The sequence below is a fragment of the Cyanistes caeruleus genome, chromosome 4 (genome assembly GCF_971803275.1).
Source record: "Cyanistes caeruleus chromosome 4, bCyaCae1.hap1.1, whole genome shotgun sequence".
Taxonomy (NCBI): Eukaryota; Metazoa; Chordata; class Aves; order Passeriformes; family Paridae; genus Cyanistes; species Cyanistes caeruleus.
In genome coordinates, this window is record NC_141704.1 from 61,708,904 (window position 1) to 61,725,958 (window position 17,055).

A 17,055-nucleotide genomic window follows, 5' to 3' on the forward strand; every position below is an offset into this window, starting at 1 on the left:
GTTCTACCACGCAGCAGAAAACTAGGATGGTAAACTAAAGTTCTAGCAGTTGTAAGGTGTATTTCTGCCAAAAAGCCCTGTCGCACTTCCAGTGATTAGTCTAATGCTTTGAGTCACGTGCATGTGGAATAAGATGCTATTCTGGGCTTGGAAAACTATGTAAACCATTTTTGGGGCAGATGACTTCCTTTAATTGGTAGGCTTACAATGCTTTTTCACTGTTGTGGCCAGGGCAGTCAAATTTCTGCATTGTATTAGTGCAGAATGGATAAGATTTTAAATAAAAATGAATTACATCTTTGCATGAAACACCTTGGATTTGTTAAGCCTTCTTAGGAGGGCTGTGTTTATTTGCTACGTTTTGCTGTAACTACAAATCCAGATTATGTTCCTAAAGTACAATTTACTGACAGTGTATTCAGAAGTTTGTTTGACTTGAGGTTACCCTCAGGATCTTCAGTAGCTCCAACAGCTGGGGCACTGACTTTTCAAGAGCCCTTGGAAAGGCCTCCTTTGCCACTGTTATGGTTCCTGAAAAGGACAGTAATCCGAGATAGCGATATGTCGTGGTTTTAAACCAGTAACTAACAAAAAAATTACTTATTTCTTGCTGTGAGATATGAATTAGAACAAGAGCAAAACAGGCATAAGACTTAAAAGGAATAAAGAAAGTTTATTGACAAACTACAATAATAAGAACACCAGAATGAACTTCCAGAAAAACCTTTTCATCTCTTATCTACCCACTATTCCCTTGTTCACATGACAACAGAGACAAAAACTTTGGAACTTTGGTGGTTAAAACAGTCCCAATTCTTGCTACAGTCTTTTCACCAGTCTTTGTAGAGAAACAGAAGTTTCTTGCTGTTAATTTATGGAGTTTCTCACAAGAAAACTATTTTTGTTATAGTTTTCCATTGCCCTGATGTCAGCTGCCCAGAACTGCTGTCATCAGAACTCACTCCTCCCATTTCACATCACTCTGAGGTGTGTGTGGGCCATGAGTTTAGGGATGGCATTTTACGGATGAGTTATTCAAAAGCAAAAGTCTTCTTCATCTGTTTCTGTGAGCTCCACCAGAAAATAGTTTTCTCATTGCCCGCCAAGGCTTCAAATTTTCGCTTCACTGTTTCCAGCACTTCACTATATCACAATCACTCTACTTTTTACTCGAAGTTTTCACTTTGAACACTCTATTCCTCCCTATATATGGTCATGAATTAAAGGAGTTCTTTCAGGACTTTATTGTCCATCTCCATAGCTTTAACAGAAAAATACTTCATCTTAATTAAAGCATCTTCTTAATTCTCTACCTTTCCTGAAGCTTCTTTTCTTTCTTGTCACTGGTAGTTTGTAAAGTCTCTTTTCATGTTGATCACTCTCTTTTTCCTTTTCTGGATAAAAAAAGATTAATCTGCAAGTCTCATCTGGGTATTGAAAAGGTTAAAATCTTGCCCAGGCTTTGTAGATGGCTCTGTGACCTCTGCTGGTGCAGGAGCTGGAGCCGTCTGCGATAGAAAATTCCTCATGGCTGCTCTGGAGAGTGTAGTCGCCGCCCCAGCCTGCTGCAGGTTTAGAGCTTCTCTCCTTCTCCACTCGGCAGTCTCTGGTAAATTTAGTCACAGCAAAACCTGCAGCCGAGCCAGAGATTGGCCCGGCCAGAGCCCCGGGAAAACCTTCCCCAGGCCCCCCCCATCTCCCAGCCAGGAGCCGCTGGGCCCAGCCCAGCCCCCGCCCGGCCGCATGGCCTGGGCAGGGAACGGGAGGCCTGGAGCTCCGCCACCCTTCACAGCCAGGAAACAAAGAGAGCCAAAGTGCCCTGACTTTACATCTTAAGGTAGGGTTCACAAGTTCATCTCCCTTTTCAATGGTTAAAATTGCTGTCAATTCCCAGTAATGACCAATAATTGGTCAGGAAGGGACTCCTTTCAGTCCTCAGCAACTTCAACTTCCTTAGCTCTCACAACCACCTTAAAGGTAGAGTCAGCTCATGACACGACTACATGGTAGAAATTACACCAAGCCATGCTGCAGTCTGTGCCTGCCCTTTTAACTGATGTTGAAGCCCAAATATTAAAACATGAGATAAGTGGTTTACCCAATATAAGGATTTGTTTGAAGAGAAAAAAAAAATAGGACAGCAAGGAGAGAAGAGAATGACATATGACCTTTGCTGAAATGCCACAAACCAGAGCAATATGTTTATTAGTGTAGAAGACAGTTGATTACCAAGGAAGCTGAGGAATGGACTGCTGGCTTTGATTTTTAGTAAAATAATTATTTAGAATATAGTTCAAGAAGGGACAGGGGTTTTCAGATCTGATCACTTCTATTTACACCATTTTTGTTGGAGGGACTAAATAATGATTTAAGTAGCTGAAAGCATTAGAAGATGGGAAGGAATAGAATCAGGTTATCTGGCTACTGTTCTCTTACTTGGACAACTGTGTTTCCCATTATGCTGTCATTCAGTTTCTGTCTCATTTATATGAGATAGAAATTAAATATTTCCATAGTTTGCCTCTTAAAATAATAGCTGTCTTTCCCCCAGAGTTGTCCAGAGATGTCTCTGTGAGTTGTCATTCCAATTAAAATAAGGAAGGCAGATTTCAATCCTTCCTTCTCCATATCAGGCCTCTCTATGTGGGGAATTCTGGTTTATTACCTGTAACTGAAATGGGTTAATTTTAAATATAAAAAGCCCCTCTGCTCTTTACAGATACCATTAGATTCAGTTCAGTTACACTGAAGGTCTAAGGATTTCTCCTTAGAAAGGCCTTATGGTTGGTGAAAAGAAAATGATTACAGAATGAGGATCTGTGGCAGCTGCCAAAAGGATTAGATTTTTATTAGACAAGAAGCTATAAGTAGTGTTACAATAAGCATAATGTTTTGGGAACAGACCTTGAAAATGCCTTGAGATACCCGGATTAAAATAACACTCTGCTCATAAAATTTGCAAGCATATCAGGCCCTTCCTGCCTTGGATGTTGTAGTTCCAGCTTTTTATTTTTTCTTTTTTTTTTTTTTTTTTTTAATATGTTTTATGATTAGCTTTCTGTGCTCCCCATTTAAGGGAAATAGCTAAAATTATCTGTGTTATATGGTAATAAAATTGTTGCTTACCAAATGTAACTAATTTCATGTTGCTAAAATACCCCAAAGAATGGTGAGGAGAATGTGAGAAATTGGTCCCCGTATGAGTAAGGACTTTTTAATGTCGACTTTGAGGTAATGCATGTAATGTAGTATTATTGCAGAGAGGAAAAACAGTTGTTCAGCTAAAATTTCCAGCAACAAAACATCTAATATTTAAAATAGTTTTTGTTATTTAAAACTCTACGTTATTTTGCTTCCTTACCTAATTTTGAGCTGCTCCTCTCTATCTAAATGTGGAAATTAAGTGTGATCCTTCAAAGATATCTAAGCTTGCTTTCAGCAAGGGTGGTTCAAAGTGATGATGGTATCCTTTCACCACAATCTTTTATTATGTTGAGGTGTGTATTTAATTATACAGAGGCATAATTAAATTTTCAGTTCTTTGGGTCAGAGAGTTTGTAAGTGCATCTCAAAGATGGAGTGGCTGGCATCTGCCAGCCACTATCAGAAAGTTGTAATCAACCTGTGACCTCCACATCTCAGCTTTACTAGTCCAGAAGCCATCACTGCACCTTACAGTGAACTTGAGAATTGACTATTACCTAATTTGGTGTACCAGAATTCCCAAGCTATGCTCTCTTCTGTACATGAACTTAATGAAAATCTTTTAAACATCAATTGAATTTGTATTCTCATAGGTGAAGTTCTTTTTCCCTACCCTGATTGTTTTTCCACATGGCTTTTAAAATCAGTATTTCCTGTTTAAAGCATTAGATCTACAAACTTGATGTACAGTACTCAAACCTTTTGTATTCCTCCTTCATGACTGTAAGTGCTCTGAGCATCAGCATCTTTTTTGTAAACTAGAAATGGTGCCACCCCTCCACTTGGTCTGGTTGGGTTTTTTTTTGGTTTTTTTCCATTTGTTTGGACTCCAAAATATCTGTGAGAAGGAACAGACTGCGTGACTGCAGTATTGCTTGCTGGTAAATAGCTTTTCTGTGTTATATATGTGATGAATGCCATATTTTCATCCTTACCAAATATTTGGACTTCAGAGGTTCTCCTGGTGGTGTTCTAGATACTGGGCTGTAAGGAAAATGGGATGTGCATGTCACTTTTCACTTTCAGAGGAACCATTTCAGAAAGTTCTGGCAAATTGTTCTCTGTGTATTGCTGTAGTTAATGCACCTATTAATAGAAGTGTTTCAGATGGAGGCCGCTGTTAGGGGTGGGGCTGTTTGGAGCCAAAATGCAGCGTTGATTGTAGCAGCTGGAACACTGGATTGATCTGTGTAAGGGATGTAAACCTACCCAGTGAACATATATAAATAAATACTAAACAACTGTGGCTTCAATCTGCAGCTGATGCTTCTGGCACATTCCATTTTTCTCAGCTGCACTGGGCTCACTGAGGAGAGGGGTGTGTGATGCTTGATCCGCGGGAGGCCAAGAATCAGAATTTCTGTGGAATTCTGTACAAGCCTTTGGATGCAGCTCCTCTCACACCCACTTCTGTGCACAGCATAAAATCTACAGACACCCCAAGCTAGGCTTAAAAAAAGTAGTTTTTAAATCTTGTAAAATAAAGGGTGTGAAACAAAGCTTGGGGCCATGTGATGTTACCACCAGCAGCACAGTTTTGTTTTACCTGGCTTTTCAGTTCCAAAAATGTCAATCTTAAAAAAAAAGAAGAAAGAAGATAAATTGTTGAAAGCCACTTTTCTGTTGCTCTGCATGCTTTATCTCCTTCTGCTTGGCAACCTCCACACCTGCTGTTCTGACTACTAAAAATTGTCCTTTCTTTTGTCCTGCAGGTATTTCTGCTTAAGAGGAGAGGATAAAGGATTCACTAGCATTTTCCTTGGTTTCTCTGCCTTGCTACTATCAATATTAAGCTTTTGTTAACAATCCAGTGTTCTTGGGGTTGAAAATTCAGGGGTTTTAATTAGAATAGCTGTGAGCTAGGAGGGTTGCAGTAGTACAGCCATGTGCTGCCCCTGAAACCAGCTCTTTAATGTATTTGTGTGCAGCAGTAAAAAATGGCATTTTCTCCTGTAGTGTGAGGCTTGTTGTTCAGTCAGAATGAGGCAAAAGAATAGGTGAAAAGGAAGTTACTCCCACCTTCTACTGCGCGTTTTTTTTTTTCCTTCTAGCAGTCCTTGGCTGAGGCTCCCACAGAGTTTCCTTTTTCCTTAGCTGGTGCAGTTACAGCTCTTCTTCCTGTTAGAGTCTGCTATAGAAACAACGTTCATTTGTGATGTTACTGAGAGCTATTTCAGTATGGGAAACATTTGCAGACATTTTAAGAGGAGAGGCAGATTCTTTTGAACTTGCTGATGCTTGTGGGTTCCTTTCATCTTGATTCTCTGGTTTCTTAGTTTACTCCAGTAGGTCTTTTTCATAATTTTCTTTAGCAAGAGTGTAAGGAAGATATGACCAAAATGTTTGCAGGAATTCAGAGTTCTTTTCCTCCTGAGGGACTAGTTTCAGGTTTTAAAAATGAAGAGGTCCTGCCTTTTGCACAATGAGGTGTTATCCTTAGGAAAGTTGAAATAATGCTGCCAAAATACTTGTAGTGCTGATCCAGCTATGTCAGGTTAGCTACACTTTGTGTTGGTATGGTTAAATGATCCTCTTGAGGGGAAAAAAATGTTTGGTTTTTTTTCATTTTGAAATGATTAATTAGATTGTAAAGGAATGGAGTCATTTGTATTTGTAAAAGGAAACATGCATTCTAAAGCTGATGGAAAGAGGAAAAAGTATTTATGAGAATTCTGATTTCCTTCATATTTGATATGATCAAATTAATGGTTTTCTGAGTTGACTTCAATTTGTTTAACTTACTCCTCGTATTTTTTCACTTTTGAGCATAATAACATTTGAAAATGTCTACAGACCCAGAGTGACAGAAGGTTAGAAACCCATCTGATTAGATACAGATGTTGATAATTGATGTTGAAGAATGTGAGAATGAAATAAAACTTAGATGCCACAGACTTTGCACTGGAAGGCTTATTTTTCAGGAGAGGCCATTTTGAAAGGAAAACATGTCAAAAATGTTCCCAGAGAGACTATAGGTAGTTTCTGCTTTCTGTATATATGCAGCTGACAGCATGTTGGGGAAACCAGAAATGTGCTCACATTTTTCACTAGATAAACTGCTGATATATTACTTTTTTCTCAAATGGATATTAAAAATACACTAACCAGGTTTACTGCCCTTTTTACAGGTACACACATTCACAAGTTTTAGAGCTATACTGTAAAGCAGGATGAGGGATTAGATGTGGGAGTTTTGTAAAACCTGGCTGTTATAAAACCTCTAATCTTACCATCTAAACTCATTTTATTTCTTAGTGACATCCTTAAAATTACTTGGACAAACCATTTCACATTAAACTAGTAGAAATTGTTATTAATTTAAGACTTGGTAATATTTTAAATTAAAACACATTTGCTCTGGTACTGTACAGAGAGTAACTCAAAAACCACAAATTTTCCCTAGAGAAGAGCCTCGCATTTCTTTGAAAACTGAAACTTGATTAACAGTAGAGATTTGTAATCACTTAAAAATGTATCCTATCCCTTCCTTAGATATATTATCTTAGAATAATCTTAGAATAGTCTTAGAATATTATTACACATGAGTATTATGTATTATTACACATGATTCTTTATCATTCCTGCCTCGTGGAGACCCAAGAGCATTCATAATTTCAGAGTGAAAATTCAGTTTTCTTAGATTGCTTTTTGTGTATAGCTTGGTAATCTCACCCTGGTAGATTTATGAATTCATTAACAAAGCACTTGGTTGAGCTCCCACAGATCATAGATGTTGGGCTGTACAAAATCCCCTCAGCTGACTCAGTAATCGAGGTGTACCTCTAAACTGAGTTATTTCACTAAAAATTAGGGTTCTGGATGAAAAAAACCTTTATCAGCTGCCTATGCTCAGGCTGATAAAATACATGCAAATGAGAAAATACAAATATTTTAGTCTCAGTGGTTTCAGAGTATTACGGAAGGTTTCAGCTCTTGGCTGCACAATGAATCTTTCTTAATGACAAGTGAGAAAGTTGCCACTAACTTGTAACTGAAGTTAGTTGTCAGTGTCAGTAAATTATCACAACTGCAGCTGTTATTTTCACAAAGCTGACTGTCTCCACAAAGTAATTTTCCCCAAAAATGAGGTCTAATGTATATGGTGTAAGGCCAGTTGTAGGACAGACAACAGTCTAAAATTTTCTGACCTTTGTCAGCAATAAATCTAGGAAATTAAACATTTATTCTACCAAGTGCAAGTATGTAATGAATCACTTATTTGCTCTACAGCTACATTCTGGTATTATCCATAATATTTCTAGATGTGCTACGGAGACAGTTTAGAATTTGGCTGTAAATAGTTTGTGCTTTCTTGTGGAATTTTCTCATCAGTTACATTTTGTGATTATAAGGTCTGAATGCACCACTGACTCTCTAAAATTAAATCTTTTGTAATAAAGGGACCCATTAACTCTATATCAGACTCTGCTGTGCATTGTGCTTAGGGTGGAAACTGCTAAAACCCATTTCCAGCTTGGATGTTCATGATGTGTCTCCCAGGATGTGGCTGTAGGACAGTTCCCAAGGACCAACGAAATGTGTTGGTGAAAAAGGGAAGGGGTAAAAGAGAGGTAAAAGGAGAGGAATGAGTGGCTTTGACAGCTGAGACTTATGGTATGTGCAGGTTTCTTGGCCCCGTCCTGTTAATAACGACTTGAAGTTCACAAGATGGGCTTCAGGCTGTACTTCAGAGCTTTATTTTTTAGTATTCATGCATATAACTGTTTGGAGAACAGCTCTGGGAAATAATAAACACTGTAGGGTGTAATAAAAAAAAGCAGCTTATATTTTCAATTAAAATATTTGTAAATAAGGGGGAAGAATTTTGTGACCTAGGTATGTAATATGCATTTCCTCACCTTTAGCAGTACTAAAGCTCTTGACTGCAAAGCCTTTATCTGCAGCTCGGTTGAGATTCACTTGTGCTGAACTTCCAGTGTATGTGTAATGAGATGTTTTTAGGGAAAAGGCACTGAATAATGTCAGTGCTGCATAATCCAGAAGGTTCCTACCAGCAGCTCCTTTTCATAGGTTTTTTTCAAGTAAGATAACTATCAATTGAAACCTAGTATCTGTTTTTCATAAATATTTTGTTGAGATTGCTGCAGTGCAAAACCATGTTTTCTTAGTAATCAGGTTTTCTTTCATGCCAGTTATATTGCTTCCTTTGTAATAAGCCTGTAATTTCATTGTAATGCCATTCATGAGCACATACTGGATGCATTTTTAAGCCCTCTTTAAAATGAGAAGTGAACAGAGCTGGACTAGAAGTTAGGTTTGGATCACAGCCTTTTCCATCTAATTTTAAACAGCTTTCTCAACCACTGTCATGCTCTGGTTGTGTTACTCATCCCCTTGGTGTTGCCACAGTGCACCAGCATTGTGTCTCTGTAGCCCATATGATTTTTCACCCATGTAGTTTTGTCTGTGTGTAGATGTGCCTCTTGTTGTTTAATAGGGGTTTACCTGTGTGTCCTTTGAGTAGCTGAGAATTAGCAGAAGCTCCGTGGCTCTCTGCACTTTGGTAATGCTGTGTTTTTATTTCTCTTGGAAGAACTGGTAGCTATCGGGATGTTTATTATGGCGCTAATGAACAGGGCACTAAGGAAATACCACAGAAAATAAAATGATGCTAAAATTACTTGCACAACCTTCCTACAAAGAATAGAGGCAGATAAAAGAGGTGTCATAGAATGTGCAATCTTTCCTTAAAAACATCCTTGTTATAAGAGTTGTAAGCTGTTAGCCTAAGAAGAGGCTGAGTGAAGATATGACAGCACTTCTTGTATGTATTAATTAAAAGATTGAGGCAAAGAGGTGTAACCAGTGTGTCTGTAGGTAAATCGTTCTCCAGCTCCACTGCTGATAGAGAGGGCTTACAGCAAAGCAAAGGAGCTGCAAGTTGAGCATAGGGAAACCTTTCTAGGTTTGCACTCTAGGGAATTGCCTGACAAGATTAGAAAGGCATTGGTGGTGGGAATCCTGTGAACTTCAGCAAAGAATGGTTTAGATGTTCTTAATCCTGTGGCAGACAAAAGGAATTAAATTATCTCCTGAATTGCCCTATTTTCTGTTCTAGGCAGAGAGAAACTTGTGAGGCAATGCTGATGTGTTTAATAAATTCTCTTGCTCTAGCTTCTTTTAGTTCTTCCTACTAACCAAAAAATGCAAAAGGTGCATTGTTTTTCAGGCATCTCTTCTAAGCATAACTTCTCTTTTCCTTTAAAGTCAGGGGAAAATAATTCCTTCATCAGAATCTTCCCTTATGAAATGGTTGTTTCTCTTGGCAGCTTTTCTTTGCATTGATTCACTGATTCCCTTCAAGAAAAGACAGCTAGATAAAACCATGGGGATAACCAAAGCAATGTAGGTAAGGAATACAGTGAGAGCTAAAATGTCACAGAAAAGTAAAATCTGGCATAATGAGTTCATACATTCCTATGGTCCCCTTGATCATAATGTTACAGCACCTTTCCTTTGAGCATTGTTCTCTTTGGATTGTGCATGTCTGCATCTTCTTCAAGGGAAAGCAACGTTCTGCACAGGATCCTTATTCATGAGAAGATAGCAAAAATCAGGAGTGAGGACTGTCTCTTCTATTCCGGATTAGACGTGGTTTAATCCCAGCCTACAACTAAGTAGCCATGGCATAGCCATGCAGCTGCTTATATAATAATAACAATAATAATAATAATAATAATGAGAGGGGAATAAGGACAAGATGTGGGAAAGTGATGAAAAAAAAGCCTCTAAAAATGTGATTCCTCAGCCATTTCTGTAGTCTGCTTTCTGGGGTAGCTGCAGAGATACTTGAGATTGCTAGCAGAGGGGGAGGAGGTGGTGTGAGGGTACAAATTAAAGGAGAAGTAAAAGGATGGGCATCATCCTTACCTCCACAATGACCACAAATAAGCTTAGAATGGTGCATTAAAAATGAAAACTGGTGTGTTAGACCACCCTTCTAATTGCTGGTTTTCTGAACTAGAAGGAAAGCATAATCACACAGCCTCCAGGCCCTCAATTTCTACTCAAAAAACAAAAAAGGAGACTACAACTAAATCTTCTTTTCCTCCGTCCTTCAGGATGTAATGCTCTTGTTTTAAAATGCCATCAGTCTTTAACTAATAACAATAATAAATGCCAATTTATTTATCTAGATCATTGCTAATGGCCATGTTTCTGCCCTCCCTATTCTGTGGCTGGACATTAGGAAATACTGTGTATGATTAGGCTCTTCCTTGTAGCATAACACTCTGTTGCCATGCTTATCTCCTCCAGTGGCTGATTGGGCTCTAATAGCTCACAGATGTCACCATGGTACTGCGTGAAATACAATGGCTTTAGCCAGACAGTAGCATGTAAAAAACTCAAAATAGTCAAGGAGTTATTTTTATTAATAGTCAAGGAACAGTTATTTGTATTTCTGACCTACAAAAAATAGTCTTACACTGTGTAATTATCACTAAAGCAATAAAATTTTTCTTTATTAAGTTATAAAATTGGAGCATTTCCCTACTGTCACAAATATATACCTTGATGCATGTATGTATTCATTTACACAGATTCTGTCACTCTGCTGGTTCTTGATGTGCAGCTCTCACTGTCTAGTCCCCCACTCTGATCCTCCCAGCTGACACTCAGTGAAATACAAGCAATGCATGATTTGGATTAAACTGCCAGTTTCATTGTTGGCCAATCTGTTGGATATAATTGAATAAATTTTCCCTCCCTGAAAAGCTTCTAGATTTGTACCTACCGTGCTGCTTAAGAAATTAGCAGTGAGGCTCTACTCAGTTAATAACAGGATTGTACTTTCCAAGACATGTACCTGATTTCCAGACTGAGTTATCCTTCCACAGCTGATAAGAAGTTTTTTTTCATCGTTCTCACTGTCTACTCAAATTGTGTGCTACTAAAGTGAAATATTTTACATTGATCAGTGGCCCTGAGAGAAATAAAATTAACTTTGCCATAAGCCCATAGTGACCACATTAATTATATTTATCTCCTTAACTATTTATTAATTGGAAGGCATATTAGCCATGCCATTAATTTTGTCTGGATTGACATCACACAATCTTATGATCACCTGGATTATCTCATTTACTTCTACACTTCTTCAGGTCCTCTGAAAGTTGCCAATTTCCAACAAATGGAAAACATGATATATACGTCCCCCCAGCCAGCTCTGCTGAAATAACTAGGTACAAACTACACAGAATTGCAAATATCAAATTACAAACCTTAGTATCAATTCATTAATGTCATCGTGAATTATTCTTGGCATGGAAATATTTAATAGTAGTAAACTTAATATCTATACCAAACATCTTTGTCATCCCAGATACACAATGGGAGTGCTTATTGATCTCCTTTTAATTTACCGTTGCAAAGGCCAAGATTTCCCTCAGTAGTGAATCACTACCAGAATTCCTGCAGCTTTGGTTTACTCAGGAAAATATCAAATTCCTTATATTCCTATAAATATTGGCAGTATCTTGTTATTTGTAGCTGTTTTTCATGATTAAATGCCTACATTCTCAACCTCTGGTTTATATCATTATTATTATTTTTAAAAAAAAAAATTACAATTCCAACTTTAAGTCTGGTTAATTTTATAATTAATATGATTTTCCTTCTGAAAAAAAGGAGGCAGTTTTTTAAACTGTATTAATGACAAATATTCTTACTTAGAATTCCTTGTTTCTTGCACTATTATTTGCTTGTTTCAGTGTTATAGTTTCAAATTGTTTTCCTCTGGAGGAATTGGCTTATTTTAAAGCTAGCAACACAGTGGTTTGGGTGTTAATCATGCTTGTAGCAAATCGTGTACAATGTTATGATTTCTTGTACAAAAGTTACACTGATTTTTAGGTCTTTTTTTATGTGCTAAGGTAGTTCTTGGTGAATCTGCTTGTGCCACAGACAGCATTTTGTGTTAGTGAGGAATCTGTTGCCTCCCAACACTTTGTAGGTAGCACTGTGTCTCCCCTCCAGTGCCCAAGTCTGTTACTCAGGATTCAGTTACGGTGTGTTCATTTTCACCCACTCCCCCTTTTGTTACGTGCAGGTGCAATTGTTTGGGGATTTTCATTTGATTCAGTAGGTTGTAGGAGACACCAACTAGTAAACCATGTAGTATTTATAGGATACAGTGTTATTTCATAAGCATTTGGCAAAATGTGTCTCTTGAGGTGTCGGGAGCAGTGTAATTTTTACAGAAATTGCAAATTCCCTTTTTTTTCCCCCCAAGCTGCTCCATTGTAAACATCTTAGAGCAATTTTAGCAGTGCAGGAGTTGTATTCATCACACCAGCTTTCTGCAGCACTCCCAAGCCCATCCTGGCTGTGCCCTAAGTGCACACAGCGTTTGTGTGCAAAGGCAGAAATCACCTCTTGTTGTGCCCTGCTGTCAGTGTGATGTCAGGATGCTGGAAACCTCCAAGACCTAGAGTTAGTTGGATTTATCAGTGATGGCAGCACCGGGTTCCACCTGGTCCTGCTCACCTTGCTGGTGACACCTGGGACAGTACCTGCTGCAGCTGTTGAATGTGCAGCTGCTGCTGTTGAATGGAGGGGAAGAGAAGAGCTGTTTGACTCACCTTGCCTGGGAAACACCAAGCAGAGCCTTTGTAGGAGGGCTGCCAGTCAGATCAAACCACATCACTTCTCACTCCCTGTCCTTCAAGCAAATAAAAATCCCATGGAAGGCTCTGATGCTAATGAAAAGACCTTTTTTGAAGTGTTTCTAACCATTTCAGTTACTTGACCCACTTTCTGAGCGACTGCACCCTCTAATGGGGTAAAACAGATTCACTTTCAAAGCAGCCAATTTGTTTTTCTGTTGTTTATTCTTTTCTAGCCCTTACACATATAATACAATAACCTGTTTTTGTAACAGTAAAACAGACAGTTCTGCTGGATGTAGATTACAGGGAATGTATGAATGTTCAGTAAAGACTTTATATAAATCATCTCTACTCTGGTTAATGAAAAGTACATAAACAGCTGTGTATATCCATGGTGAAATGAGAAAGTAATTTTAACTGTATAAAGGAGATTTTATGTCACTTTTAAGGGCAGAAAAAAATCTGATTTTTTCCCCTACTGTGCGAAGCCATCTTATTTTACCAAAGCTTTGTGGGGAAGTGAACATTTGAACAATGAAAGGAGATGAAATATACATTTAATCACGATGTTGCATCTTGTCCAACAGGTAATTCTCTAATGGACCAATGAAAGCCAACGATGACAAGTTGTGGTCAACAGTCCTTGAATGTGCTGATGGTTCTGCTCTCATTACTCTTGTCAGCAGGTAACTTTTATAATTTATTTTTTATTGATGTGTGCCACAGCGAAAAAATAATTGTAATTTAATACTGGGTTCCCACAAAATAAACAAGGCCAAATGATTGTTAATTTCATAATAAGTAAGTCATAGAATCATAGAATGGTGAGGGCTGGAAGGCACCTTCAAGATCATCTAGTTCCAGTATAAATGAAGCCTCTTCGTATTTAAGAACTGAAAACTGGAATTTGAAATGGAACTGAAAATTCACTTTTAGAACAAAGCAGACTGGAAAGTTGGAAGAGTAGTGTTATTTCTTTGGATATGCTATTTTTTCAGCACACCTTAAAGAAAGGAATAATTTCTATACCATCAGAAAACACATCCAATTTGCTAAATAGCCATCCACTGGAGGCAGAGCAAGTCAGATTCCAGTTGTGTTTTTCTGTGTGTACACCAGAGAATGTAAAGGATTGAACTTGGAATCTGTGTAATTTTCCTGAATCTAAAGAATTGACTGGACCAGAGATGTTTCTCCTGTTGCTTGGTAGTTCTGCTCTAGATGTTTGCTATTAGCACACAGAAAGGGTTTGTGTGGAAATGTGCCAGTTGTTTGAGAATTAGTTGAGTGCTCTGATTATTGGTTGTATTTGTTCATCAGAAGTCATTTATGGCATTAGGGTTTTTTGTAATCATGAGTGAATATTTAAAATAAAGTTTTTAAAGGTTCTCAGTCCAAATAGATTTGGTCTTACAGCTTTTTAGTTCAGTATCTTTTATCCTTCATTCTTGAGGCAATTTTTAATAGAAAAAGACTTTTTTTTTTTTTCAATCACTGATCCTTATTCTCTTGTACATCACATCCCCAACCACTGGAGTTAAAACTTTACCAGGCACCATGTTTCTTAAAGTATCCTTGTGCTTAAGTTAAAATTGTTACTACTGAGTCTGTGTCTTTAATACTCTTAAAATATTCATATTCTTGTCAGTCCCAGCAAATGTTTTGTTGCACAGAGTCTTATTGCTTGTTTGCAGTGTTGAAGTTGATTCTTGCTAATGATAGTTCATTACTTAGCTCTGACACAGCCCTTTTGCTAATAGTGTTATAATATTATCAATTAAATCACTCCTCTGCTCGTGTTAAATCACTGCTTTCCTTTAGAGCCCTTCCCCTGAAATCCCCATGTATGGCACTGCATTCCTAATTATGGAACTGTCCTCCTCTGATGAACTAGGATCAGGCACAGGGGCTGGAGCTGCTTCTTTGTCTTCCTCCAGGCTAAAGAAATTTCAAAAATCTACCTCCCTGCTGTAGCAATGAACTTGGTTATCAAGCAGTATTCAATGAAGTGATCAAACAGAGATCAATCACAAAACTGTTCCAGCTGCTCCAGTCTCTTCTGTCGATTTTAAAGTTTTTATACCTTTGCCACTCTTCATGGGAGACTTCTACTAGAGCTGTCCTGAGATCCCACTCCTCCAACCCATCTTCCTCAAGATGATAAATACCTGTGTTGGAGTTGAGTGGGACACTGTGATTGCACTGTGTATACAAATAGCTGTACTCAGCAACTGGAGCACACCCTCAAACCCTTATCCCCTCAAACCCAGTCACATTTTTTTTTACTTTTTTCCTCTCTTAGAAATACTGTCTGTGAAGTGCATGCTTTTATTAGAAACCAATTACACACGGCTTTTACTTCTTATATAATTTATCAATTATCCTTGATAACTATTGGTTTTGTAGATGTGTTTATTATTTTGTTGGTTCTTGGCTATTGGTGTTTTCTTATCTGATGTCCTCTATTAGCATGTAGAATCCAGGCTTAAGACAACACAAATCTTTCATGCCAGCCAAACTTGCTCCCTCCTTGTGGAATTTTGCCACAGTCATCTGTAGGAAGGCATTTAGTTCATTAGGTGACTCGCAACACATTTTACAAGAGGAAATTTATTATTATTTTTCAGCCAGACAATGTATTTATTTATTTTTTTTTTGTCCAAAACAGATAAGTTTCCATAAAGAAAAACTATTGGCTTTATGCAGTGAATGATGGAGGGGAGGGGGAAGGATGTTACTCTCACTGGAATGATATGAACCTCATTTTTAACCTGAGCTGAAATGAAAATCTAATGGCAAGGCTCCCTTTGAGTGACCTAGATATACAGGCTTCCATCTGTAAGATCTTGCTTAACTTCCAAGTCTTTGGTATACTAAGATTAACAATCTTAGTAGTCAAATTCTGGGTTGAGAATACTGAAACTTGAGGTATTTTATTTCAGTGCTGGTGACTATTGTGATGATTTATTTCATCACAGTGACATTTTAGCTTACTGGTTTTACTGGGCTCACAAGGAATGCATAATAACAGGAGGAGCACAGTGCATTCATGCTGGAAGAATGACTTTCTGACCACTAACTCTTAGATTGGTTTTGCAAATGTTGATGCTTACTCATTTAAAGGATTGAAACACACTTGTAAAATCAGTGCTGACAGCAAAGTTTATATTAACAGGCAAAAATTGTCAGATTATTTGCACATTACAGCATTTTTTCTTTGAAGTAGGAAATGAACATCCACACAGCAAGTTAACATGTGGTAAAATGTATACATATGAATATTTCTGTGGTTCCATATGGAAAGCTTAATAAACACCAACCATTCAGAGAGTCTTGGGGCTTTAAAAATTTTGTATCTAAATTAAAAATGTACATTAAGTGGATCTCTAGCTGTGACCAGATAGAGAAGTAACAGTTTGATGTTTGCTGTCTGTGTAGTTTTTAAGGTAAAGTAGGTAATACTTTTTTTTTGTGATGAAGAAGCATGACAGACTATTCTCTTGAAGTCAGCTGGAATAGAGAGAGGATCATCTGCATCAACTGTTCAGTAACTGTTTTCAAAAACAGTGTGAGAATTTGAACTTGCAGCTCCACTTCAGACACAGCTGCACCTTTGTAACTGACAAGGCCTTTACAGGTACAATACTTTTATCTAAAGTATTTCTATAGAAATAAGGTCCTTTAAACCTGGGGATTTAAGCAAAGTTATTTTCACAAAAACAAAGATACTTGGAAGAAAATAACTTCCACTTTGTTAATTTGCTCTGTGATCCACAGCGAAGCAAAAACAGCAACTGAAATTACAGAGATTGCAATAAATGGATAAGGTGTGTTAGGTCTGTCTGGGATGGGGTCAAGGCTGTGTTTTAGCGGGGTGACCAAAGCAGTGCTGGTGTCACAGCACTGGTGTGGCTGGTGACAGGCTGGCACTGCTGACTCACTCTGGCCAAGGTGGTTTCCATACCATGGGATGGATGCTCAGCAGTAAAAGTGGGGTGGGAATTTATCCAAAAATTGCTCAGGGTCTGGCTGGACATCAGTCTGCTGGTAGTGAGTGATTGCTTTAGCATCACTTGTGCTTTGTTTTTTGTTTTTGGTGTTGTGGGGTTTTTTCTTATTTATTATACAGTGTTTATCTTAACCCATGAATTTTCTCTTTGCCCTTCTGATTCCCTGGCCCATCCCACTGGGAGGGGGAAGCGAGCAGTCAGTGTGTGGTGTT

At 38.1% G+C, this 17,055-nt stretch overlaps 1 protein-coding gene across 6 annotated transcripts in view; it reads left to right on the forward strand.

Annotated features, from left to right (window-relative positions):
* Positions 1–17,055, forward strand: part of SHISAL1 (shisa like 1) — a 56,890-nt gene that overhangs the window by 21,664 nt on the left and 18,171 nt on the right. For 5 of the 6 annotated variants that reach the window (XM_086885161.1, XM_086885159.1, XM_086885163.1 and 2 more), the window contains one exon: positions 13,421–13,519. In XM_086885161.1, coding sequence (XP_086741287.1) covers positions 13,453–13,519 — 67 coding nt within the window. In that variant the 5' untranslated portion in view covers positions 13,421–13,452. Of the gene's footprint in view, positions 1–969; positions 1,838–13,420; positions 13,520–17,055 lie in introns of those variants that run through there. The other variant, XM_086885160.1, reaches the window with a different exon arrangement.